Raw genomic sequence first — 26,663 nt, 5'->3', positions numbered from 1 at the left:
ATCAATTTACTGATAATGAATCCTCGTTCAGTGTTTGACTATCTGTAAGACAGATAGACAAAACACGTATTAGTTTCGTCTTTATAACGTTTGTGTTCAAATGAGCGAACCACAATGCAGCTAAAATAATACTTTTTAAGCTGTATAACACTGACACGATCTTTGAAATGTGTGTTTATAGCTGGTCCTGGTTAACAAGATTTTTAACCAATTGGGAGAGGTGTCACTCATATTTCAAAACTTTATCTTAAAAAATAGGATGGGCTGACAACGTTATGTTACTCCAAAAATGAAAGTGAAAGCACTAGCTATATTTATCCACTTGAAACGAAACGGCGGTTGGAGTGCTGGGCTCATATGAGCACATTCTGAGGCAACATGGTGACGCGCTTTATAGTTCTTCTCAGTACACTTATTTATTCAGGTTGGTATCTCATCTGTTAATTGCACGGCTGCTTCCTCCACAATTATTTTTCTGCTTAATGTATAGTAATAGCGACATATATAGTTCATTTCTGTCGAAGGGATCATAACCTGGTAGCTGTAGCAGTCGGTCAATCTACAGTAGTTGGGTAGTTCATGTTGAGTAGTTCATGTTGAAAACGCTGTCTTTCAAATGAATAAATATTCTGCACAAGATTTCTACATGCTTAGCTCGTGTTAGCGGTATACAGACACCCATAAATATAGTCCGGACACAGTCAGATGACAAGGTAGCACAAAATTACTCGACGTCATGACATCAGCTTCACCAGTGGCAAATATCATTTAGACGTAATTTTGTTTACAGCCAGACTTTTGCCGACGATTAAATAATCCTACCGAGTTCTGCTTTGAATTGGCTACTTATTTAACGATGGAACTCGAATCTACTAAACGTCTATGCAGCACATCTATTGAACATAAGTATTGCTTTGACTAGCACCCAAATTTTCTAAACAAGTATACCTGCTGCAGTAATCATAATATGTATTGTGTGGTGTCCTGTGCAGTGTTACTGGAGGAGGTGAGCTGGCTTCCCTGTGAGCTGGCGGAGGAGCAGGTCGAGACTGATTTGAATGGACACTTAAACACTCACTACCGCTATCGAAATGCAATGCTGCAGTTCGGACAGCCAGGAGACCGCGCTATGAACCCGGACGGCATCACGTTCTTCGTCACAGGTGAGTTAACAGCCGGAGTGCCATTCAGACATGGACGCAGTGCAGTTTTGATGGGAGCGACAGTGCCTTACCTCACTGTGTCTAACAGGCTCGGGGAAAAAGCTGGACATGAGGAGGCAGGTTGACCTGGGAGTGGAGGCGCTGCAGTGTGATATTCGCAGGTACAGCACCGGTGGGATCCAGGTGCTCTGGCCAGGTCGCGGGGCACAAGAGCAGGACATCTGGTTCACCTGCACCCTGCGGCACAGCGGCCACTTCGTCCTCACCACCTTTTTAAGACACACCCCTGCCACGCCCATCGACGCCCAGGAGGACCACGCGAAGTCGCACGTCATCGGGGACAAAGACTCCATTGTCACGACAGGTGATTTGCGTGGGGGGGGGGCGGACGCGCAGCGAGTGAAGCAAAACCCCGAAACACTAGTCCGTAGGTAAAAGATGAATGAACTCCGCTGACATTAATTCGCTGAATCATTGTTTTACTCCCCTGCACAACCCGCCCCCCCCCCTCGCAGCGGCGATGCTGGTTCTGACCCGGACCCCCGCGGTGGACGTGGGACTGTTGCGGGAGCAGGTTCTGCACTGCCAGTTTGCAGTGGATCACAAGGCGCCGGACCTGGCGCTGGAGTGGGTGAGGCAGCACCGGGGCGAGCGGACCAAACTGTTCCACCACAGCAGCCGCTCCGGCCAGAACACGGGCGCGGGCGTGTCCCCGGCCGCCGTCGTCAAGGGCGACGGCTCTCTGCTGCTTCCCGCCGTCTCTCTGTCCAGCGAGGGGACGTACGTGTGCTCGGTCTACGTGCCCCCGCTGTACGCAACCCATGACGTGGTCCTGCAGATCATGGGTGAGTCTGCTGGGGGGCAGGGGGGTTACATTACATTACATTATTGCCATTTGGGCAGACGCTCTTATCTAGAGCGACCTACAGTTGATTAGACTAAGCAGGAGACAATCCTCCGCTGGAGCAATGCAGGGTTAAGGGGCCTTGCTCAAGGGCCCGACGGCTGTGCCGGATCTTATTGTGGCTACACCGGGAATCGAACCGCCGACCTTGCAGGTCCCAGTCATGTACCTTAACCACTACGCTACAGGCCTCCCTGAAGGGTTATTTGCTGAATTATTGGCACCCTTAATGAACATGCACAAAAAAGCTGTAAACTAAAAAATAATAGTTACTGACATAAGCTTTTTTCTATTACCATTAACTGAAGCTCCTGACCCGTATCTACATGATTGTATGTATGATTGTATGATTGATTGTATTGATCCCACACAATTGGCTGATTAGATAATCGCATTACTAAGTAGGTGTAATGAAGTAAAAATGTTCCTAATAAAGTGCTTGGTGAGTGTAGTTCCTGTAGACTGAGATTTACAATTAAGGAAAAACTGTATTGCCAACTTTCACTTTGTTTGATTTTATCGACAATAACTGTCAGGGGTGCCAATAATTTTAGCGCCTGTGGTGTTCAGAAAAAATGAGGTTACTAAATAAAAAACACTGAAACATGAGAGTGAATGTATTGAAAGAAAAATACATTGTTTTCCCATATGTTTGAACATAAAATATAGATCATTATCCACGTTGTTTATTATATGCAGCCTTTTTCCCCTCCATTAATAATAATTCTGGAGCCCACTGTGTTTGATGGCAGGACAGACAGAGAACGGCGTTTGTTTCAGTGGATACAGGCGTTTATATTTGGTTGCTACTGACCTGTTACTGAGAGCACCTGTGTCTGTCCGTCCGTCCGTCTGTGTGTCTGGCTGCAGAGAGTCCGCAGGTATCTCTGAGCACGGGGGCGTCCCTGACGCTCCAGGAGGGGGAGGCGCAGAAGGTGGTGTGTGAGGCGCAGGGGTACTACCCGCTGGACGTGCACATCGAGTGGCTGAAGGAGCAGAGGGGAGGCAGCCACCTGCCGGAGGTGCTGAAAAACGTGCTCTTCTCCAGCCATCGGCACCACCGCGACGGCACCTACTCCCTCTCCGCCTTCTTCCTGCTGCACCCCTCCCCCACGGACTCAGGGAGCACCTACACCTGTCGAGTGTCGCACCGCTCCTTACGTGTGCCCGCCCGCAAGAGCTTCACCCTGACTGTCACAGGTGAACCCTCACACACCCATAGAGCTCCCTCACCCTGTCACAGGTGAACCCTCACACACCCATAGAGCTCCCTCACCCTGTCACAGGTGAACCCTCACACACCCATAGAGCTCCCTCACCCTGTCACAGGTGAACCCTCACCCATAGAGCTCCCTCACCCTGTCACAGGTGAACCCTCACACACCCATAGAGCTCCCTCACCCTGTCACAGGTGAACCCTCACACACTCATAGAGCAGCCTCACCCTGTCACAGGTGAACCCTCACACACCCATAGAGCAGCCTCACCCTGTCACAGGTGAACCCTCACACACCCATAGAGCTCCCTCACCCTGTCACAGGTGAACCCTCACACACACATAGAGCTCCCTCACCCTGTCACAGGTGAACCCTCACACACCCATAGAGCTCCCTCACCCTGTCACAGGTGAACCCTCACACACACATAGAGCTCCCTCACCCTGTCACAGGTGAACCCTCACACACTCATAGAGCAGCCTCACCCTGTCACAGGTGAACCCTCACACACCCATAGAGCTCCCTCACCCTGTCACACAGGTGAATCCTCACGCATCTTCAAGTACACACATACAACTACACAGACATAAATATTAATGTCATTTAACTAACCTGATGTTGTTGTTTCAGAATCTGCAAACTGGGGCTCGGTGTTTTTAGGAGTTGTGGGCTTTGGGTTAGCAGGATTTATGATTGTGTTTCTGGTGTGGATGCTTCGCTACCTCCATACACGTAAGTTCATTCTAAAACTCTTATATAGGACCACTGAAAAAATGTTTGTACTAGGTTTCATGTCATTCAGACAAATGGATTGCGATAAAGGAGATTTCATAGTGTTTCAATTTGTATTGTGGGTTATCGGAAGGGTGCACAACAATGTGATGTATGTGGTTTGTTGCTAGCATCTATTCTGTAGGCATTCTAAAGCTATAGCTGTTGTTTATTTATACACTATTATTTACTGTGTTGAGATGTATTTAATGAACTGCGGAGAAGTGCCGGCTAATAAATAAATCATATTTAAGTCTCACTGTTTTATTTCCCCCATACAGTAAAACAAGAGGCAAAAAAGGTATGTAAAAACAGATTAATTTTTTCATCTATCATGTTTGTTATTACCAGATTTGGTTTCCTAAGGCATGTAGTAAATTCAGAACAACTATAACTAGAGTAAACAGAGGATGTTTTTTAACCAGCTTCACCCTGGCCCAGCTGCTCAGTTCTGAGGGACAGCCTGATAAATTCAATTTTCATGGTTTAATGTTGTGGGAAAAATGTGATTTGAATTGTGTGTATGTGTGCGTGTGTGTGTCTTTGTGTGTGTGTGTGTGTGTGTGTGTGTGTGCGTGTGTGTGCGTGTGTGTATGCGTGTGCGTGTTTCCATGCTCTCCCCTGTGCAGAGTAAGCCGTACTGAGAGACCGTGCCTGGAGAAGAGCTTTCTCCTGGCCTCCTGTATCAGGCCGTTCTGTGCGTTACCGTAACGGGCAACGTGGAGAACCCAGCAGAGACACTTGTAATGGAGTCATTTCCAGATGGTACACAAAATAAGTGGCTTTCTAAAACCATGGAATGAGAATGCAATGCTGGAGCGGAATGCATTTTATTCAAGTCAGTCCTGGAGCATTTATGTGTCAACGATGCTCGATTCCTGACACAAGTTACATTCTTACATGGCAGGACACATGATCAGAGAAGACAATGATTACGTTTTGAGTGTGCAGTAAAATAATACAATTTTGGAGTCCTTTTGTCAGACTAAAGTTTTAGGTTTTCAGGGTGTTTTTGTCTTCCAGTATCTGTTGACTTCTCTCTTCTAAACATGATTAATATCTCCTGATTTGTGCATGATTGGAAGGCCTGTATTTTTTGCAAGCGGACTGCTCATGTCTGAAAGCTTTAGGCAAAGGTAGGCCATCAGGGCCCTTTCATGCTTCGTTTGTCTGATCATTCGGTTTGAGTACTAGTGCAGATTAATAAGATTGCAGCTGTATGTGAAAATTATGATGCTAACATAATTACATTTGAGTGGACATAAGGTAGTTGGGGAGGGGGGGGGGGTCTAAATGGTTAATTGCATATTTGCACTGTTCGGTTTGCACTGGAATGCTTTCATTTGGGATGTGTGAATAAAAGGAATATGACATTGAGAAAAGTGTATGAAGTTTTGAAGGGTAGTTTTTACAAAACACGTTGTTTATTTGCTTTGAAAACCACATCTTGACATTTCTACATGGATTCTCAATGTATACAGCTGGATAATTACAGAAGTTATCCAGGGTACTGTGCTGAAAGGTGCAACATTAAGAAACTGGTTACTCAGGTCTAGCTCTATCAACTCTACCATACTGTCACATTCTTAACATAGTGCTAGGAAATCTGACTTTAATATTGCCATAGTCAATAATGGGAATACCACTGAAATGAATGTCAAACATAAAACAGTACGAAACAAGACTTTAATAATTAGACTGGGGCAGACGACAGCACTGAATGGCAGTAGCAACAAGAGGAACACATTAAATATTTTATGATTCATTTAACAGCAGCCTTTCCAGTCATGTGCACATGTGTGATACATACTCCTAAAAAGATTTTACACATCTATTAACAGAAACACTGACTGAAGACATCGCTTTAAAGATTCCAGTATTTTGCGATGTGCTGATTTGAGGGCGGACTTCCCTGCTTTGCATCCAAACTGGGATTGGTTTCCTGGGTGATGGGTCTGAATTTGGGTTGATTTCCTGGGCGATGGGTCTGAATTGGGGTTGGTTTCCTTAGTGGTGATCTTGAATTGGAGTTTGTTTCCCTATGATAAGCCTGGCAGAGGTCTGTGCAGGTTATGGTTGCTACGGCTCCCCCAATTCCCCCTCCATGGTTCTGACCAGAACGTACAGCTCTGCAAGACCCACAACAGAGGCTGCGATCACTGCAGAAATCACCCTCTGTAACACATTAGCACATACAAACACTCAGGACACTGCTGTATTTTACCACATTCTTACCAAGTAATCTGTATCTTAATCTGGCTAATTGATGGGCTCAGGGAAGAACTAATCTCGGGACCATTGGCAGATAGACAATGCCAAGACAGCTTGGGGCAAAAATCATGGGTTGGTCACATATCACAGTAAAATACATGTTATCACTGACAAATCCCCAGCAATATTTATTTACAGGTAATACTTTACTGATAATATACAAATCAAGCCATACTAGTCAAGATTGTGTGGGTCCTGTTTGTGCTGTACCTGTGTCTGCACAGTAATGGGGTTTTGTATGCACAGGTGTGTGAAGGAGGATGGGTTATAGACATTCAGGTGTGTGCAGAGGAAGGTGGTTTGGTGTATACAGGTGTGTGCAGGGGAAGGTGGTTTTGTGTATACAGGTGTGTGCAGGGGAAGGTGGTTTGGTGTATACAGGTGTGTGCAGAGGAAGGTGGTTTGGTGTATACAGGTGTGTGCAGGGGAAGGTGGTTTGGTGTATACAGGTGTGTGCAGAGGAAGGTGGTTTGGTGTATACAGGTGTGTGCAGGGGAAGGTGGTTTGGTGTGTGCAGAGGAAGGTGGTTTGGTGTGTGCAGAGGAAGGTAGTTTGGTGTTCACAGGTGTGTGCAGAGGAAGGTGGTTCGGTGTATACAGGTGTGTGCAGGGGAAGGTGGTTTGGTGTATACAGGTGTGTGCAGGGGAAGGTGGTTTGGTGTATACAGGTGTGTGCAGAGAAAGGTAGTTTGGTGTGTTCTTACCGCTGTCGTCTCAGTGAAGAGATATTGACTGCCCATGTATGAGCAAGCGAATGTTGCCACAACTGTCACGAGGAAATTGAAGACCGTGACAACAGCGGCTTTGACTGAGCGTACTGTAAGGTCAGGAAAAGTGTACATGTCAAAAACAAATAATTTTGTTTTCATAGACACAAAATAGACAACCCAAAAACTATTTTGGGCAAACAGTTTTAATGTAGTAACACATCTAACTATATGTTTCAACTATGCCACTAACTACATTTTAACTATATGAAGTTAAAAGTACTCCATAACACTGATCATAAATAATTAATGAATTAACCAAACCTTGTCTCCCAAAGTCAGCCATTGTCCCAAGGCGATTCAGTTCCTATATGAGAGAAACAATTGGGGAGAAAATTATCACTTTTCAAAGTCAAATTGTTTCCTCTGCTATTGGAGTCTAATCCTGAGAGTCACATCATTGGCTTTTTTTTTTTAGTTGATCACACCACACATGGACAGTGCCATCAAGGGTGCAAGGTATCAAATGCAGAAGATAAGAAAATTAATTGTTTCTCCTGAATATTTTTTTTTCCATTGAGTTCAACAGGAAAATTTGTCAGGAGAAACTGCATATCTGGCAGCAGCACCGTTCACAGCTCACTTGATACCTTGGACCCTTCATGACTCAAAGCCATTTAGCCAACAAATGTGTTCCATACTGTGTCAGAATTATTTACAACTGAATCTATTACACCCCCACCATTCCCATAGAGATCTATTCAAATGCAAATATTTTTAGTATCACCTGTAGGACAACCTGAAAATAAGATAGCAAGATGCTGATGATGTCGATAGGTCACAGATGTCAGTCAGTCATGGATATGAAACAAAATACTAAACATAGGGGCCTACTATTTTCATTTATGTAACATTTATGTGTCCCAAACATTATAGTGCCCTGAAATGGGGGGACTGTGTAAACAATGCTGTAATTGCATGGTGACCAAAATGTATAAAAATGGCCTTTATTAATCTCTGGCAATGTGCACTTTAACCATATTACAAATCTCAAATTGTGGAGTACAGAGGCGAATAAAGAAATGATGGATCTTTGTACCAAACATTATGGAGGACACTGTATATGCACTGGTAGTGCCAGGTAAGGGAAGCAGCTTTCTAATTTATTACACCTGGCTGTACAAACGAATTGTGTCAACAGAATGGTGTCCAATGTCAAAGCACATATGAAATTAAAGGTTTATTCAATAAAAAGAGATAATCCACCTCCAAATCAGGATGCCAAGGAAGATTTGTACAACAGAAGCGGCTCATACATGGAGGCATGTCTCCAAACCGTCTGGGAAAAAGATCTAAACTGTGAAAAGATGGGTAGTGTACAAAAATACAGTTCACAGCGTTTCAACCTATAATGTTCGGTATTCCTAGTTTATACTACATACCGGGACTGTTAATGTTCCTTTTAAAGAAACAAAATGAAATGTTCATGGACTCCGTGCGTTTACCTGAGCGTTCACATTTCTGGTTATCCTCATGTATTCTTCGTTCGCCAGTTTCGCTTTAATCCGCTCTAGACGAGCTACCAGCTGGGGATTCTGTCATAAAGAGCAAGATAATAAGACAATGTGCCCAGTTTAACATGAAAACTAATTATGAGTGGTCTGCAGTTACATTATTCTAGAAAATCAAAAATGGCAGTGCAACACTTACTCTTGGGGGCTTTTCAACTGGAGGTAGGTAAATCGAACCGTCTTCCAACAACTGATGAAGGTACACGGGGTACCCTAAAACGAAATTCAATGGTCACAAGGCTTGGCCTATGTAGTTACAATAGAGTTTCGGCCGGGTTGACATATTAAGTTTAGCCCTCGACTAAATTGTGTTTTATATGGAGAATCACCATTCAAAATTCACGTACGTCAAGGACTAGACTTAATCTGTGAAACCGGGCCTTTATATTTTAACTGAAATCACATCGTGCTTATACTTCGTCCTCATACCGCTTTTCTGTAGATGTTTTTGTAACTTCCTTGCGATTCTGAAAGATAGAATCGATGGTTCATCCTTTCCCAAAATCTTCTCCAATTCTTCTTTTAATTCCAGGGGAAAGGAAGTATCCGTAGTCATCAACTCATTTACCCTCTCACGAAATTTGCAGCCAATCACAAATGAAGATGTCATCTTTCTGTAAAATGATGGGTAAAGGATTTTAGCCAGGTTTTAGGTTATTGTCGAAGAATATATCAATCGCATAGTTGATGCAAATAATTATTGAGATTAAAGATTAAAGTGTTAACATTCCGCACATGCAATCTCCTAAAGGAAATTCCCCAAAAAGCACAATACCGGGCTCCTAGGCTTAAAAGGATTTTAAATTAGACCGTGAATTAACAGTACATTGGTAGATACAAAAGCTATATAATTTAGGTATACGACAGCATGACTGAGTTGGCAAATGTCTTTAATTCCCAAACAGACCTGAAATATCGCGCATCTAACACATTTAACATGGCTACATTAGGATAGCAAGCGTACAAGAACATATTGTAGTTTATGAACTGTTACCTTGCGAATGTTCACTATTTTTCAAGCAGTTGTTTTATAGCATTATTAGGATTTCTTAAAAGCAGCTAGTTTCCAGAATATACAACTAGTTGCACTAGCATTACACATTCATATAAAAAAATCCCATCTGAAATGGTTGTGTTTCCTTATGGTCACAAGACCAGAACAACAGACCCAAACATGAGCGTAACTTCCGGGAATGGCAAATGAGAAAATAATTCAAAATAAAAGCATCTGGAGCTTCTATACAATTTGGTCATAAAAACTAAGTAATCCATCATATAATATTCCGGGATTCTACAGTTTTGCCAAGTGTAACTAGTGTGTTGTCAATATCATTGAAGTTTATAAAGCAAAAACGATTTACAATGTGAGAGTCTGCAGGTGCGATTATAGTATATTTTACCTAGTTATTCCTAGTTATTCTGTGTTTACCTTATTAATCAGTATGATTATCTTATGTTATTCTGAATCAGGATGATATTCTATGTTTACCTTATTAATCAGTATGATTATCTTATGTTATTCTATGTATCAGTACCTATACTAATTTCCACTAACACAACACTGAAGAAGTACACTGAAGTATGATATTTGCACTGTATTGTATTATTTTTTATATAACCCCAGCATTGAAGTACACTGCACTGAATTGCATTATTTCTGTTTCTCCTTAAAACACTGGAAAGAACGTTTTCTTGAAGTAAAATGTTAAGGGTGGGTTGATAAAAAGTTTCTGAGATATGGATGCGCTGTGTGTAAAAGCCAATCAGAAGCAAGAAAACAACTATGGCGTGACTGGAAAAGATGTAGCCGTACCCAGACAGAGGGAGAGACCAAGGCCACGAAAAATGAGATACAAGAAACTGTTTTGCAAAGTGTGTGTGCTCAGAGTGCTCAGATGATTTAGCTTGTTCTGCTCACGCTGTGTGTGTGTGTGTGTGTGTGTGTGTGTGTGTGTGTGTGTGTGTGTGTGTGTGTGAGTGTGTGTGTGTGTGTGTGTGTGTGTGTGAGTGTGTGTGTGTGTGTGTGTGCTTGCTGTTCTGTGCCCTACTGATGATCACTGCTTTTTTGGTACTTGGATTCCATCTGATGGAATAAAGGCCTATTATTCAGTACTTTACTACAAGACTCCTGATTTTATAAATTGGATTGTTTATTTGTAATTGGACTGATAATTTGTTGGCCTGGGAACCCACAACAGAATTTGGCGCTGCGAGCAGGGTAGGGAAGAGGTCAGGCCCCGTCCGACTGCAGAGGCGGCTGAACCAGGAGGCCCTGATATTTGCTTAGAGCGCTGACAAATATCAGAAATTTGTGGTTGTGGTGGGAATTTTAATTTATTCCTGTAAGAAAACACTCAGAGACAGAGACAGTAAATAAAATCCAATCTTTACTATGTATAGGGTCCAAGTTGCATGCAAAAACAAGGACAGAGGTTTCTCTCCTTTGTCTGGATATATGTATGCGCGGAGCGCAATAAATGTACGCCCCCTTTGATTAAACATTCCCAATGATCAATATTCAAAGACAATTCCCCACTCTTTTCCTTACTACAGATTGTTTATTCATATCTCCCCCCTTCAAGGTACTGTTTATGCAGATATATGTTCTCAAAACATTCCAGCATTCCCAGTGTATACACAGGGGCCTGCACATTCCCTGTGCGTCTGAGAAGTCTATCTTATCTTGTTTAAACTCCCTATGTCCAGGGGGAGGATAATCCCCATGGTAACCTCAGTGGTGAGGTCCAAGACAAGATAATATAGAACACACAGTTTATGGCCGTAGCCTTGGAGGCCCACAGGGTACAGAAGGAGAGAGACATCTCAACTCACACAGTTACAGAAAGTAATATTCATTAGCACAAAGAAAATTATGATACTTTAATAATTATGTATGATCTGGATCACTCCAGGATAAGCAATTAATAATAGGATAAGCAATTAATAATAAAATAATCACATAAATGTATAATTTCAACAACATTTCCCTTCTCTTTTTAATTGATTATCCGCTAACATGCCACTTCTTTTGATTTTCGGCATGTGCTTCATTCACAGGAAAATATTTTATTGTTGAAACAGGCCAATGAATTCTATCACATCATGGGATGGTTTCTTCAACGTGTCAGACGGAGCGGTCACTTCATTGACGTCCTGTAACATAAACATCTGATATTGTGGGTTAGCATTCAACATTTTTGATATCAATCCTTTAATTATGGGAACCCCACAGCAGCTGCAGAAGAGCAGTACTGCGAATCCGGCTACTATGAGGGTCAGTACAGATGTTATTGCCGCTTTCCACCCCCCAGAAATGAGCCACTGCCACCAGGAGTTATTATATACATAGTCGTTATGTTGTGCATCCGACAGGTCTTTTAAGCGCTGCAAAGCTTGATCTATTTCTCCGCCTTTCTCATCATTTGCTGGTATGTAGGTGCAACACGAGGTTCCCACGATATGACACACTCCCCCCTGCGCCGCCGTCAACAGGTCTAGCACCATCCGATTTTGCAGTGTCATTAGCCGTAAAGCAGTCAACTGTCGCTGTATGCTTCTAGTTATGTTGCTGGTCTCATTTATAAGTGCACTTAAACGGTAATTCAGTCTCCAAACATAGCATTATCTTCCCCACCCCTGTCCAAGGAAATAGGGAGAGGGCTACCTTCTGTCCGGTTGTCCACAATTTTGCGTCTGCCGGGACATTGGTGCCGCAGATAGAATCATGAGGAGCACTGGCGTCTCGCCTCCCCTGCGTGGCCTCATGTGGGCTCACAATGTACGTGAACCTGGTGAAGATACATAAGCACATACCCCTCCCCATTTCGGTGGTAATGCCACATATATCCGATGTCCACACAACCAATACCAACTGTCCACGGCTCTCATCCCATTCCAATGCGGTGCCGATGGGTTACATAGCGTGCCATTTTAGACTGTTCTCTTTACCGGTGAAAAAGGACTGTTCGGTTATGAGCGGATATCCACAAAAAATCAGTAGTTTCCCCTGACACCCCTGGGTTACTCCCACAAATTCAGTGCCAATATGAATATTAGAACTCATATTCCCCTATTTCAGATATCCATCTTTGTCGGTGCAATATTTGAACCCAAAATCCATTATCAGGTTGAGTGGGGGTGCACTGGGATGCATTGATGTTAATGTACTACGAGCAATAGCGCACTTTATTGTACTATTCACACTTAGCGTGGGGGCTGCAACTTGTATCACCTCTACCCTGGGTGTAGATATAGAGGCCGCCAATTGTGTGCACACATAACATTCAGTGCGGTTTGCAGAATGTGCTGATCTATTTGCATATTTCCACCATGAGTTAGTAGCATATATGTGTGCAGGGTTTCCTGATTCAGATAGGTAATCATTCGCCCCCAGATATCTTCTAGCCCTAGGCGAGGTTGGCATATGACCTGCACTGACCGTGCATGTCCCTATGATCAATAGAAACAGGGAGGAGAGAGGCATCTCTGGGAACCGGTCTGGAGTCTCTACTGACTTGGAGTGTAAATAAGTTCTTCACCAGGTTTGAGACGGACGAGCTCTATATCCCACGCCCCCCTTTGTAGCTGGACTCCCTCCAAGTCTATCCTGACCTTTTAATAATATTGAAATGCACCTACACACCAGCAACTGGAGGCGATACTATCTTACAGTGTGACTGATGTATCCACGTCTCTCTCTCCTGGATTCTCACTGCAGTAGGTGTGGTCAGGAGCACTTGATATGGACCCTTCCACGTCGGTTCACTTTTTACCAACACTTCGCACCAGGATCCAATCTCCAGGCTTAATCTCTCCTGGTGGCAGCTCCGCTGGCAATCTGGGAGGAAGCACATTTCGAATCTCACTTTTATTAGTTAACATTCTATTCATATATTCTGCCAGGGTTGCTTCTTCCACTTGTGTTCTCTGCAATAAATGTGGTGATTCAAATGATTTCCCATGTATTATTTCATAAGGTGACAACCCCAATCCGCGCTGTGGTGTTATTCTCATGCTAGTTAATGCCAATGGTAGACATGCTATTGTTGTAGGAATTTTAATGTATTTCTGTAAGAAAACACTCAGAGACAAAGACAGTAAAATAATTCAATCTTTACTATGCATAGGGTCCAAGTTACATGCAAAAACAAGGACAAAGGTTCCAGGACCTTTGTCTGGATATATGTAGGCACAGAGCGCAACAAATGTATGCCCCTTCATTAGTATTCGTGAGTATTTCCAATAATCAATATCGAAGGACAATCCACCCCTCTTCTCCTTGCAACAGATGTTTCTTGACTTTCTCCTCCCTTGAGGTATCTGTCCACGTGAATGTATGTTTTGGGAACATTCTGAAGGGCCCTCGCTTATCTTGTTTAAACTCCCTGTCTCCAGGGAGAGATACTCCCAGTCTCCAGGGAGAGATACTCCCAGTCTCCAGGGAGAGATACTCCCCAGATCAACACTCTGTCGACGTAGAATGTTGATGATCTGCGAGAATCACAGGCACCAGCCCCTTCTCAAATAAACAGATACCATGCTGTTCCATGCCTCGTGGTGCCCTGTGGCCTTCAAGGGCCGCAGGGCAGAGAAAGGAAAGAGACATCTCAACTCACACAGTTTACAGAAAATAGTTTCCATTAATACAAAGCAAGTTATACATACTTTAATAAGTGTGTATGCTCTGGATCACTCCAGTATAAGCAATCAATAACAGTATAAGAAATTAGTAAAGGATAAGCAATTAATAATATGATGAGCAACTAATAATTATATAATCACATGAATATAATTTCAACAACACTATCCAATTCCATTTAGTTTCTGCCATAGCTTTGCACAATTTTGCTTTTAGGGTTCCATTAGTTCTATCCACCAGTCCTGCTGATTGTGGATGATATGTGCAATGTTTCTTTAACTCTATTCTCAATTTTGCTCCTAGGTGGGTCAAGACTTCATTCCTAAATTCTGGCCCATTATCACTATATAATGCCTTTGGAATCCCCCACCTAGGAATGATTTCTCTACTCAGACATTTTGCTACTGTGATTGCATTTATAGATGTGGCTGGGAAAGCTTCTACCCATTTAGAGAAAGGTCATAACATTACCAATACATATCTCTTCCCTTCACACGGTGTTAGATGTATAAAGTCCATTATCCATGTATGGAATGGCTCAGGGGGTGTAGGAATTGCCCCCCCCCCCCCCCCCCCCCCTTTGTGCTACCACCCCACCCCGTGTATTATAACTTTGTCATGTTGGGCATTTCTTAGAAAAGTTTTTTAGGTAAATGGTGAGTCCAATGGTATAGTAACTTTGATCTATTAACCCCTTCATCTCTTCTCTTGATACATGGCACTGCCCATGTACCAAATGAGCAGGAATATGGAAGAGAGATTTTGCCGAATTATCCTCTTGTTTTAGAGGCTGAAACTTATTCGGGCAATCTCGCGCAAAATGATCCTCCTTTCCGCATACATAACAAGCTCGAGAACCCTTGTATGGTTCGTTTCCCCCACGACCACGACCACGACCACGACCGCGTCCGTTTCCCCGACCTCTGTTTCCCTGGCCACGCCCTGCCCCTTGAGTCTCTCCGTCGTAATGCAGCGGATAAACCCCCTTATTTTCGTGCATCTCCCTTTCAAAATGTAAGGCGTAATCTTTAATGGGTTGGAATGCCCCAGTTTGCCAAGTCAACAGGTGTCGCTTTACCATTTGCGAAACTTCGGGGCGCAGCCCGGTCAGAAAAGCTATCTTTAATTGTTGGGCATACAGACCGTTGTCATCCCACGGGTTCGGTAAGTCGAGACCACTATTTTCAGCGAAAACGGGTTGTAATCGGTCTAAATATTCTAGACAGGATTCATCTTTTTTCTGTCTGCAATCGTAAATACGCGCATAATTACAATGCCCATGAAAAACATCGCGTATACGACCTAACAATGCCATTAAGGGTCGCCAGTACACATCACTGTTTACATCAGCGGGCTTCTCTCGCCATAAATGCCCTGCCACATTTGCGGCAGCAGCTGCGTTGGCACCATTTGTCCCTCGACTTTCTACTGTCCAGTTTCCCGCGACCTGACACCACTGCTGTTTCAATAGCAAACGCAGACAACGTTCTACTTCAGTAGCGTCTAGCCGATAACTTTCTATAAAGGGTTCAAACCACATATGAAACGCCTGATATCCTTTCTGTGGATGGGGACACCCTTCCATAGCTGCGCGCATATCTCCGACCGTCCACGCACGATACACCCACTGTGTTCCGCCGGCAGCTGCTGACACTTTTTTAACAACTTTTTGTCATCACCTGCCCGCCTCATTATATCACGCATAAGTTTATTCGTATGGGCAGGCTTCAGCAGTCCATTAAACCCGAATTCCTTTACCCAAAATGATTCCCATTTCCCCGAACCATTATGCCGACGCTCCACACTCTCCCCAGTCATAGTCAAAGTCACGTCATCTGTCCCACAACAGTCTTTACAGCAGTTACAACAACACCCCCCTTTACTGTTAGTGTGTCCCATCTTTTTTTTAGTTTTACTCTCTCTGTCTCACATAAACACAAGCCGAATTCAGGGATACCGTCACTCACCCGCCCGCTCCTCTCCTCTTTTGGAGAAACTCCCGACTGGCCTCCTACTTAGCCCAAAGAGCCTTGACTCGCTCCGGCTGAGGTCTTTCTCTATACCGGCTCGCAGACGACCCGTGCACGGTTTGCAGTCAGCGCTGATACTCCAGGGAGTGCAGGTGAGGTATTGGTATCCCGGCCGAGCCCCCAATGTGGTGGGAATTTTAATTTATTCCTGTAAGAAAACACTCAGAGACGGAGACAGTAAATAAAATAAAATCTTTGCTATGCATAGGGTCCAAGTTGCATGCAAAAACAAGGACAAGGTTTCTCTCCTTTGTCTGGATATATGTATGAGCGGAGCGCAACAAATGTACGCCCCCTTTGATTAAACATTCCCAATGATCAATATTCAAAGACAATTCCCCACTCTTCTCCTTACTACAGATTGTTTATTCATATCTCCCCCCTTCAAGGTACTGTTTATGCAGATATATGTTCTCAAAACATTCCAGCACGATGCATACGCAGGGGCCTGCGCATTCCCTGCGCGTCTGAGAAGTCTATTTTATCTTGTTTTAACTCCCTATGTCCAGAGGGAGGATAATCCCCATGGTAACCTCCGTGGTGAGGTCTTATGTTTTTGGTTCTGCAGGCTCACAGGCTCCCAAGACAAGATAATATAGAACACACAGTTTATGGCCGTAGCCTTGGAGGCCCACAGTACAGAAAGGGAGAGACATCTCAACTCACAGAAAATTACAATTAGAAAATAATATTCATTAGCACAAAGCAAGTTATGATACTTTAATAATTATGTATGATCTGGATCACTCCAGGATAAGCAATTAATAATAAAATAATCACATAAATGTATAATTTCAACAACAGTGGTTTTAATTTCAGTCGCAGAGTGGCTGTATATAAATTGGGAAGGCATAATTATACATAATTGGATTGTGGAAAAAGTGGGAAATACATTATTATTAATCATTAGAGATTAATTAATTAATCATTAGTGCATTAGTGGACCTAATAGAAAATCTTGAATTGCATTACGTAATTATACAGATTAAAGAATACATCTAGATGTTATTCTGAATCAGTATGATATTCTGTGTTTACCTTATTAATCAGTATGATTATCTTATGTTATTCTATGTATCAGTACCTGTACTAATTTGCACTAACACAACACTGAAGAAGTACACTGAAGTATGATATTTGCACTGTATTATTTTTTATATAACCCCAGCATTGAAGTACACTGCACTGAATTGCATTATTTCTGTTTCTCCTTAAAACACTGGAAAGAACGTTTTCTTGAAGTAAAATGTTAAGGGGGGGTTGATTAAAAGTTTCTGAGATCTGGATGAGAAGGTGTAAGACAATTGCGCTGTGTGTAAAAGCCAATCAGAAGCAAGAAAACAACTATGGCGTGACTGGAGAAGATGTAGCCGTACCCAGACAGAGGGAGAGACCAAGGCCACGAAAATGAGATACAAGAAACTGTTTTGCAAAGTGTGTGTGCTCAGAGTGCTCAGATGATTTAGCTTGTTCTGCTCACGCTGTGTGTGTGTGTGTGTGTGTGTGTGTGTGCTTGCTGTTCTGTGTCCTAATGATGATCACTGCTTTTTTGGTACTCGGATTCCATCTGATGGAATAAAGGCCTATTATTCAGCACTTTACTACAAGACTCCTGATTTTATAAATTGGATTGTTTATTTGTAATTGGACTGATCATTTGTTGGCCTGGGAACCCACAACACGATCACATGCATTGATATACAATGTAGTCTAAAAGTATTTGAACAAGTGATACAATTGATGCACTTTTGGCTCAGTCCTCCAGCACATCGGATTTGAAATGAAACAATGATTATTACATTACATTCGTAATTTAGCTGACACTTGTATCCAAAGCAACGAAGTTGATTAGGCTAAGCAATCAATCCCCTGGAACAATGTGGGGTTATGGGCAATGCTCAAGGGTCCATCATCTGCATGGATTTTATCGTGGCTTGAGCCACCAACCTTCCGGGTCCCAGTCATGTACCTTAGCCACTAGGCTACAGGATGCCCCCCTATGAGGTTAAAGTGCAGTTAGATTGCAGCAAAGTGAGAATTTCAGGTTAAAGTGCTGTCACCTTCAATTTGAGGGAATTTACATCCATATGGGGTGATTTTTAACCTAACTTTTATCTCCGGTGAAATCCCAACGGTCTGGAAGTCCGCACAGGTCGTGCCCCTGTTTAAAGGGGGTGACACCAGTGACCTAAACAATTATCGTCCCATCTCTAGACTGTGCTGCCTAGCTAAGGTTTTAGAAACCCTGGCAATTGAACAGCTGCAGGCTTTTTTAGACGCATACAATATCCTACACTCACACCAATCAGGATTCAGACCCGGTCATAGCACTGTTACTGCCACTTCCCTCGTCATTAATGATATTGTGAATGGTCTTGATAATCGCCAACATTGTGCTGCCCTCTTTGTCGACCTCTCTAAGGCCTTCGACACTGTTGATCATGGTATTTTGTTAAGTATGTTAGCTTCCATTGGCCTGGATGACCTTTCTCTTAGTTGGTTCTCTAACTACTTGTCTGGGAGAAAGCAGTCAGTTGTTGCTGGCAATCTTAGATCCAGCTCTTTATCTGTTGTTAAGGGTGTCCCACAAGGGTCCATTACTGGTCCAATTTTATTCACTCTTTATATAAATAATATTCTTTTCCCTTCTGTATACACTAATGTTCATTATTATGCGGACGATACAATAATTTACTGCTTTGGTCCCACCCCAGCTCAGGCAGCTGCAAGCCTGCAGTCAGCCTTCGACACATTCCAACGATCTCTGCTTGATCTCAAATTAGTCTTGAACTCAAACAAAACTAAATGGATGTTTTTCTCTCGATCGTCAATTGTTAACAATAGCCTTTCTCTTCACTCTCTGCAGGGAGAACTAATTGATTGTGTCGACTCATTTAAATATCTGGGTATTTTGCTGGATACCAAGCTCTCTTTTCGCACACATATTGAACATCTTATAAAGAAGCTGAGGGTTAAAATTGGCTTTCTTTACAGGAATAAATCCTGTTTTTCTCTTCAAACCAGGAAATCCATTGTTCAGTCCCAAATTATGTCTGTTTTTGATTATGGTGATATTGTGTATATGCATGCTTCTCCTGCCATTTTGAAGCTGCTTGATGCTGTGTATCATAGTGCCCTGCGCTTTGTAACGGGTGATGGTTTTCTTACTCACCGATGTGTTTTGTACGAAAAATTGGGTTGGTCGTCCCTAACTGCACGAAGAGAGCTACATTCGCTTCTATTCATCTATAAAGGTCTAATTGGTAAACTCCCATCGTATTTATCCTCGCTCCTCATTCACAACTCTATGAGTTGCCGAACACGCTCGCAGTCACACATCAGATTGCTCATTCCGCGCGTGAGGACGGAATATGGAAAGACTGCTTTTTCTCACTATGCTCCGGACAAGTGGAATAGGCTCCAGGACACTCTAAAATTGGATCATTTTGTTTCTCTAGACTCTTTTAGAGTGCTCCTCGTGGGTACCATGACTGAGAACTGCTCGTGTTTTACCTGATTTTTAGTGTCTTATCACTTATCTGTTTTTTATAACTTGTTTTTTGTCTGCTCTTATCTTGTCTGTTGCAACCTGTATCTTTTATATATGTCTTTTGTAAACAGGGCACCCTTGAAAATGAGAGCTTGCTCTCAAGGGACTTCCCTGTATAAAGGTCAAATAAAAAATAAAATAAAATCTCTGTAGGAATTACATCCCATTTTACGCAGTCACTTCATTTTAGGGAACCAAAAGTAATTGGACAGTTGGCTTCTCAGATGTTTCTGATTAGTCGGGTGTATTCAATCACTTCCTTGAGATTGAAGAACAGCTTTTGATTGCCTTTGGAGTCTGTTATTGGTGTTTGTCATCTTGAGAATCACAGTAAGTAAAGGGTAAATGGTACATTTGTGCCAATGAAAGTGAAGGACGCCATTATGAAGCTGAGAAATAAGAAAAAAAGAATCAGAGACATAGGCCAAATAGACTTACTGAAAAACTGTTTGGAATATAATTAGGAAAGAGAGCATTGGTGTATGTTGCTACCTTGCTGTGGGATGAGGCAGCATCTAAAGAATTTGGAGGCATTTGTTTGAACTTGAGTCTCTCTGTACACTTCAGAATTAATTCAGCTGCTGCCATCAGCAGTTACATTATCAATGAAAGCAAGTGAGTCAGCACCTGTGGCAACCATACAAGCCCAAACTGTCTCTCAGATTTCAAGGCTGATGAAAATGAGCCGTTAATGAAACAGTCACACAGTCATTCCAATATGGCTTTTATTTTTCACTTCAAACAATGTTCCATTCTTTATAGAAAACAAATTATTAAGAGCTATTACTGGATTTCCTTTCTGGGGAATTAGCAAATTCACTTGTAGTATCCTTGCCAGGCTTGTTTCATTCCTTACAGTTGTGTCTTCTATTGGTGGAGTGTGAAATGTTGTGACTGTGTAATTATGCATAAAATCAAATGCCATGGAGCCTCTGAAGCTCGAGAATTTTGTTGTAGATAATAATAAAACAAATATAATCACACTTGTGCTTTAACTGGACAGCCCACCACTCTTTGAGCTACACTTCCATGATATGTTCAAAATGTTTTTGCATGAACACCAGCACATGTTCTTATATTAGTAAAAACCTATTTCACTAACTCATCTGAAAGATTTTAGTCTGAATGCGTGGGTCTTGTGGAAAAACAGCAATATGATTAAACTTTAATTCAAAGTAGTTCATTTGCTCATCACACTGTGGCAGACACCAGTCCAGCTGAAGTGCTCTCCAGGGGCGTGAACCCCAGCTCCTCCACAGGGATCCCCAAAGACTTCCGCTTCGCCTCATATGTCCAGAGCAAGTCATTATGGGCCTGCGAAGGAGACACACTTAGAACAAAACAGTTACATGCTTCCATAGCAGAAATGACACACAAGGGACCCTGCAGCACTATACACATCAATAACATAAGGGCGGGGCTCTGCAGCGCTGTACAGGAGGGCGGGGCTCTGCAGCACTGTACACGACTGCAGCAGGAGGGCGGGGCTCTGCAGCGCTGTACAGGAGGGCGGGGCTCTGCAGCACTGTACACGACTGCAGCAGGAGGGCGGGGCTCTGCAGCACTGTACACGACTGCAGCAGGAGGGCGGGGCTCTGCAGCGCTGTACACGACTGCAGCAGGAGGGCGGGGCTCTGCAGCACTGTACACGACTGCAGCAGGAGGGCGGGGCTCTGCAGCACTGTACACGACTGCAGCAGGAGGGCGGGGCTCTGCAGCGCTGTACACGACTGCAGCAGGAGGGCGGGGCTCTGCAGCACTGTACACGACTGCAGCAGGAGGGCGGGGCTCTGCAGCACTGTACACGACTGCAGGTATACAGTATTGGAGTATGGCGACAGTGGATTATGGCAAGTGGGGAATTGGGACATATGTAATAGCCCAGATAATCCATAGCTTAATCCAAACGTTCATAACACACGTTTCCTCGTCCAACTAAACTTCAGGACAGATCCAATCCGAGTAACAGATTAAAGGACCGGTGAAGAACAGGCATACCTCCACTTTGCGGGTCGCCAGGTCGTGCGCCAAGTGGTTGAGGTTGGAGTTGGAGAGGACCTCACTAAGTCCTGCCTCCTGTGCCTACTTCTCCAGCGTTTCGGCCAGAGCGCTCAGCTTCTTCTCCAGGAGCAGGTTCTTAAAGCCACTCTTCTGCTGCACCTCCAGAATGGCCTTGGTGAACTTCTGGTACAGCTCATCCCTCTCCTTCTGAATCTACAGTGACAGTCATTTCCAACATTTTGTGAGACCTGCTTTCTTTCCACACACAAGTTTGAGTCCTCCACAAGTGGAGCTGGACCCAAGCCATGTACAGAACAGCAATTTCACAATGCAGTGGGTTTAGCATTATACATTACATGAGTAAAGTACCATGGTACCATGTGCCAGCTTTTATAAAGCAACACGCGGAAAAGTGCTTCTGCGTCACACGTTCAATAATGTGAGGAGAATAAATTCTCACTTTGCTAAATTTCTGCTCCAGGACTTCATGTTTCCACTTCAGGAATTTCATATCTTTTTCTGCAACCTTCAACCGAACTTTTGCCGTCTGTCCGGACAGAAGATGTAATAACATCACTGTACACTTATCACACAATATATTATATTATATATATACATTATATACAGTGAGCTCCTTAAGTCTTGGGACAAAGACATATATGGGATAATTGGAATCACAGGTGTCTCTGTGTCCAATGACTTACCACCGTAGCGTGGGTATAAGGGAGCTTTCAGTATCTAGTCTTAACTCTAGGTTGCCTTTGGAATCTGTTAATGGCATTTGTCAACATGAAGAACAGACTGAGTTGTGCAAATGAAAGTCAAGGAAGCCATTATGAGGCTGGGAAATAAGGGGGGAAAAGAACTGTCAGAGACATACAGTATGCCAAACTATAGGCTAAGCAAAATCAACTGTTTGGAACAACAGTAAGAATAATGAGTGCACTGGCAATCTCAGCAATCACACAAGGGACTGGTAGGCCAAAGACGATCTCTATAGTTGATGACCAAAGAATTCTATGGAGGGCACTGTACTTGGCTGGACTTGACTGGATTCTTAGGAATTAATCTTAAGCTTCAGCACCAGAAGAAGGCGTTTTATTTCACCTACCGCCAGGGAGGCCTTGTCGTTTTTGTAATTCGCCATCTGTCTCTGCAGCTCAACCACCTGCTCCTTGGCTTTCTGCAGTGGTTCAACCAGAATCTTGTTCTGGTGTAAGACTTCCGCCATTTCGTTATCCATCTTATCCTCCTTCTTCTTCTTCTCCTCTAGCTGCTCCTGTTCAAAATGGGTTTGTGTCCTGCGTGTTACTGAGGTCTCTGCCTAAAAGCACCGTGGCTTCTCATGGCAACAGTTTCAAACTTCATCATCATGAGTCATTTTTATACTTTCACACTTCAGCAGAGTGGAAGGGTCCAGCACACACTTCATCACAAGAGGGCATAAAATACACACTTGCCCTGACCTCATGGTAAGATATTCAAATGAAATGGCATGTAAAATTAATTGTACCATTTAAACGAGGTTTGTACAGTTGTTCTTACTCTCAGTGAGTTGATGAGTGCCAGGTTGTTGAAGGTGGTTTTATTGTAGTAAATCTTAATGTTGCTGAAGTCCTTGTCATGGTTCATAATCAGTGAATTGATCTGGCTGTTCTTCCTTTCTTCAATTTCATGGATCTCCATTTTCCGCCTCAAGTCCAGGTCATGTTGTAACGCCTGCATTCTTTCATCATATTTCTTCTCAGCGACTTGAAAAAAAAAAAGTTCCTTCATAGTTGATAGCCTGCAACTTTTTTGAACAGCTTCATAACAAACTACTTTTACAATTTATTCCCAATTCAAAGGCATACTATGCAGGATGTTTTTTGACTTGCTGTGGTCCTGTCTTTACAATTAAAGATAAATTTCCCCTGCGTCCTCAACCCCACCCACTCACCTCCATGCTCAAATCTGTTTAACCATTTTATCTTTTTTTTTTCATCCCACCCCACAGGCTCTGTAGCTAGACCCACCCATCCACACACAGATAAGACTGCCACACCAAGAAATGTCCAAAACACATTTTAGAATAACAAATACAGGTAAAGTAATAGACACCATTGCATGTTTATTTTACAATATTTTTACAGGTAAAAATAGTATGCCTTGAAAAAGTCCATCTGCTGAAAGCCAGCCTGTCTATATCTACCTTTAAAACGGGCCCATATCTGATACCTGTGTTAACATGGTTTGCGACCAACATGCACATAAGAGATTGGTTACCGATAATGAAGTAGGCTATACAACCACACAGGCACAGTGAAACAAAAGTAAAATATGTGAACGAGTGTTACTTAAAATTAGGCATACCTTGCACTTGACTTTCAAAATCGTGTCTCATTTTGGTAATTTCTTCATCTTGTTTCTGATGGAATTAAGAGTAAAATAGGCTTTTTGTGCACAAAGGTGAGAATTAACAAAGAGAATTCAAGAAACCCCAAGAACAAGACATGGTACAATTCCCTTCAACCCCAACCAATCCCACCCACTCACCTGTCGCATGCTCTTCAGTCGTTCTTCATTCGACAGGTTCTGCTGTTTGATATCCAGTTTAAGGCAGCGTATGGCCTTACGCAATTCATCCTCCATCTCTGCATAGTCTTTCTGCATCAATTTGGCGGTCAAAACCACTTTTGACTTCTGGTCTGTGAGAGTATTTTGGTATTCATACAGCAAGTGTTTCACTTTCTCTTTGTAAGCCTGAATGACAGCAAGCAAACACACACAAAACATCATTGTTTTCCAACAAAATAATTTCAGTGCACACAATGTAAATGCACAGCTGAAATGTGTAAATCTAAGCAGAATGATCCATTTGTAACCATATAACGATAGTAGCCGTTTCCTTTCATCGAAGACAAAATTTTAGGCATCCTTCAGTGCATTCACTAAGTTCTTTTATAACCTGGATTTCCATTTGATGACGCTCCTCTGACTCCTCCATCTCCCTGTCCCTGTTCCTCAGGTCAGCCCTTTTCTCTTCGAGTTGCCTCTTGGTGACTTCCCAGAAGGTGTGGATCTTGTCCCTCTCCAGCTGAAAATAGTTGCGCTCCTCCCGCTCTCCGTCCAAATCCACCCGCAGGCGCACAACGTACTCCTCCAGCTACATCACAGAGACAGAGCCCAAGAATGAGCTAACTACCTAATGTTAAGTTAAATTAGGTTTCACCATATTTATGTTGGAAACGTGATGCCCTTAAGAAATACGACGACAGAAATGTAAGGTATAATATGATTTGCATAAGATAATTTGATTAATGTTAAATTAATAATTGCAATTCGTTAACGACTAGATAGGACTAGCATTTGCAAGCTGGCTAAATTAGCACATCCAAAATCAAACGTGAGTGGTGATTGTACGAACCAATCACATAAGCACACACACTCACAAAAACATCAATTCATTGTCGCTTTTATATTTATCAGACATCTCAAGTCCTCTGAACGTCTAGGAGTCTTTTGCAAGCGCTCCCTGCCCAAGAGAGGAAATAAGCCAGCAGAATCTCCTGAAACTAGAATCTTACCCTCCTCCTCCTCCTCCTCCTCCATCTATTGGACTATCGACCCTATGAGTTCTATATATTGGACACATTTTTCAGATATAGCCCAGAAATAAGCACAGTATCGGGCAGAAGTTAACACAGACACAGGTTGCCAGTGTATCATAGTAATGACTGAGCATGTTTGCTTTATAATATTTTCATGGTGAAAATCCTGCATAGTATGCCTTTAATGTTTAACTTACCTCCTCCTTTGACATTTCTGGCATAGGCAGGTCATCCCCCACTAGAGGTGCTGCTGCCTTGACCTTTGCAGACTTTTTCCGACCTTTTTTTTTTGGAGGCTGAAACAATACAACTATGCGGTTAAATAATTATTTGATTTTCCCTGAAATTAGTCAGCTGTTCAGTCTACCCTTGACAATTGAGCTGGTAAAAAGCCAGGGTATGAGCTGGTAAACCAGCTAGTGCTGGTCGATTGTCTGAGCTGATAGCTGGTCAACCAGTTAATTTTACCAGCTGTTTCAAAACATGGCTTGAGCTGGTCAAACCATGTCAAGCTGGGAGCTGGTCTGAACTGGTAAACCAGCTACCAGCTGTTTCAAAACCTAGTTTAAGATGTTTTTCTCGAAGGATAAACAAAGAGTGTTGCTTGCACATTGAACAAACAACAAACATCAATCAAAGCTAAGTTAGCTAGCCTAACGTAGAGACTAGTTAACGACTAGCCTTAGCTACAGTAAATTTAGTCATAACTACTAGTCTATGTAACTTACATGAGCTATCACACAACGTTATAACGTTAATTTGGCTAGCTGACCGTTAGAGTCGAATTTAACGTTAGCTAACATAGCCTAGCTATTTAACTAAGCTAGTTAACGTTAGTTGTCTAAACGTATCTCTCTGAATAAATATATTCACCATGTCGATGTATTGATTTCACTTGACACGAATAAAATACAATCTAGTTAAGGAGGTGAAATGTGTTATTTACGGGCACTAAAAGTACATTAGCTGTGTTAGCTAGTTAAGTTATCAACTCTTAGATGCAAAGTTAACGGTAACCAGATAGCTAGGAACTGTTAGCCAGTAGATGAAGCGTATAGCGAGCTAGCGTATGACTGTTAAATGCCGTTGCTATGGAGAACAAAGATGTTGGACGGAAAATAGCTATCAACTAGCTCGCTTAGGCTGCCAGGTTGAAATAATGATTTATATACCGGAACTCTATACTGCTAAAATAACTTCGACATTGACCGGAACTTGTAAACCAAAGCAAGAATAAACGCCGATTACGTC

The 26,663-nt window shown here is 42.8% G+C and overlaps 3 protein-coding genes across 5 annotated transcripts; 1 reads left to right on the top strand and 2 right to left on the bottom strand.

Moving 5' to 3' along the window:
* The first annotated feature begins 138 nt into the window (after window positions 1–138).
* On the top strand, window positions 139–5,328 carry dhrs13b.2 (dehydrogenase/reductase (SDR family) member 13b.2). Of its 2 annotated transcripts, XM_061216851.1 has the most exons (8): window positions 155–424; window positions 993–1,163; window positions 1,252–1,527; window positions 1,679–2,008; window positions 2,938–3,267; window positions 3,915–4,016; window positions 4,337–4,356; window positions 4,685–5,328. In XM_061216851.1, exons 1-8 carry the CDS (start codon window positions 379–381, stop codon window positions 4,697–4,699), a joined length of 1,290 nt encoding a protein of 429 aa, XP_061072835.1. In that variant the 5' UTR covers window positions 155–378; the 3' UTR covers window positions 4,700–5,328. The 2 variants fall into 2 exon arrangements, with proteins under 2 accessions (XP_061072836.1, XP_061072835.1); XM_061216852.1 differs by lacking the exons at window positions 3,915–4,016; window positions 4,337–4,356; window positions 4,685–5,328 and adding an exon at window positions 3,397–3,891 and having other exon boundaries at window positions 139–424; window positions 2,938–3,310.
* Window positions 5,329–5,442: 114 nt separating this feature from the next.
* On the bottom strand, window positions 5,443–9,778 carry tmem199 (transmembrane protein 199). The gene is made up of 7 exons (XM_061217736.1): window positions 9,598–9,778; window positions 9,033–9,217; window positions 8,743–8,816; window positions 8,538–8,627; window positions 7,357–7,399; window positions 7,030–7,142; window positions 5,443–6,230 (listed from the first exon to the last, which is right to left on the bottom strand). The coding sequence occupies exons 2-7, from the start codon at window positions 9,211–9,213 to the stop codon at window positions 6,135–6,137; spliced, it is 597 nt and encodes a 198-aa protein (XP_061073720.1). The 5' UTR covers window positions 9,214–9,217; window positions 9,598–9,778; the 3' UTR covers window positions 5,443–6,134.
* An 11,858-nt stretch (window positions 9,779–21,636) lies between these two features.
* Window positions 21,637–26,530, bottom strand: LOC133108429 (dynein regulatory complex subunit 4-like). 2 transcript variants are annotated; one of them, XM_061217942.1, is made up of 9 exons: window positions 26,286–26,530; window positions 25,610–25,708; window positions 24,770–24,967; window positions 24,358–24,564; window positions 24,175–24,229; window positions 23,368–23,573; window positions 22,934–23,101; window positions 22,283–22,369; window positions 21,637–22,035 (listed from the first exon to the last, which is right to left on the bottom strand). In XM_061217942.1, exons 1-9 carry the CDS (start codon window positions 26,286–26,288, stop codon window positions 21,904–21,906), a joined length of 1,155 nt encoding a protein of 384 aa, XP_061073926.1. In that variant the 5' UTR covers window positions 26,289–26,530; the 3' UTR covers window positions 21,637–21,903. The 2 variants fall into 2 exon arrangements, with proteins under 2 accessions (XP_061073926.1, XP_061073927.1); XM_061217943.1 differs by lacking the exon at window positions 22,283–22,369.
* Between the last annotated feature and the right edge of the window lie 133 nt (window positions 26,531–26,663).

The sequence above is a fragment of the Conger conger genome, chromosome 13 (assembly GCF_963514075.1).
Source record: "Conger conger chromosome 13, fConCon1.1, whole genome shotgun sequence".
NCBI classification, from domain to species: Eukaryota; Metazoa; Chordata; class Actinopteri; order Anguilliformes; family Congridae; genus Conger; species Conger conger.
The sequence above is the reverse complement of the archived record's forward strand: the minus strand, read 5'-3'. Positions and strand labels throughout refer to the sequence as shown.

Coding starts and splice junctions, on each gene's coding strand:
- dhrs13b.2 (XM_061216851.1), top strand. CDS start 379: ATGGTGACGCGCTTTATAGTTCTTCTCAGTACACTTATTTATTCAG. Junction 3,268..3,914: donor CTTCACCCTGACTGTCACAG/GTGAACCCTCAC, acceptor TTGTTGTTTCAG/AATCTGCAAACTGGGGCTCG. Junction 4,017..4,336: donor GCTTCGCTACCTCCATACAC/GTAAGTTCATTC, acceptor TCCCCCATACAG/TAAAACAAGAGGCAAAAAAG.
- tmem199 (XM_061217736.1), bottom strand. CDS start 9,213: ATGACATCTTCATTTGTGATTGGCTGCAAATTTCGTGAGAGGGTAAAT. Junction 7,400..8,537: donor CCAGAAATGTGAACGCTCAG/GTAAACGCACGG, acceptor TCTCTCATATAG/GAACTGAATCGCCTTGGGAC. Junction 6,231..7,029: donor TCTTCACTGAGACGACAGCG/GTAAGAACACAC, acceptor AATGTGTTACAG/AGGGTGATTTCTGCAGTGAT.
- LOC133108429 (XM_061217942.1), bottom strand. Junction 24,230..24,357: donor GACTGAAGAGCATGCGACAG/GTGAGTGGGTGG, acceptor TAATTCCATCAG/AAACAAGATGAAGAAATTAC. Junction 23,102..23,367: donor CACTCATCAACTCACTGAGA/GTAAGAACAACT, acceptor CATTTTGAACAG/GAGCAGCTAGAGGAGAAGAA.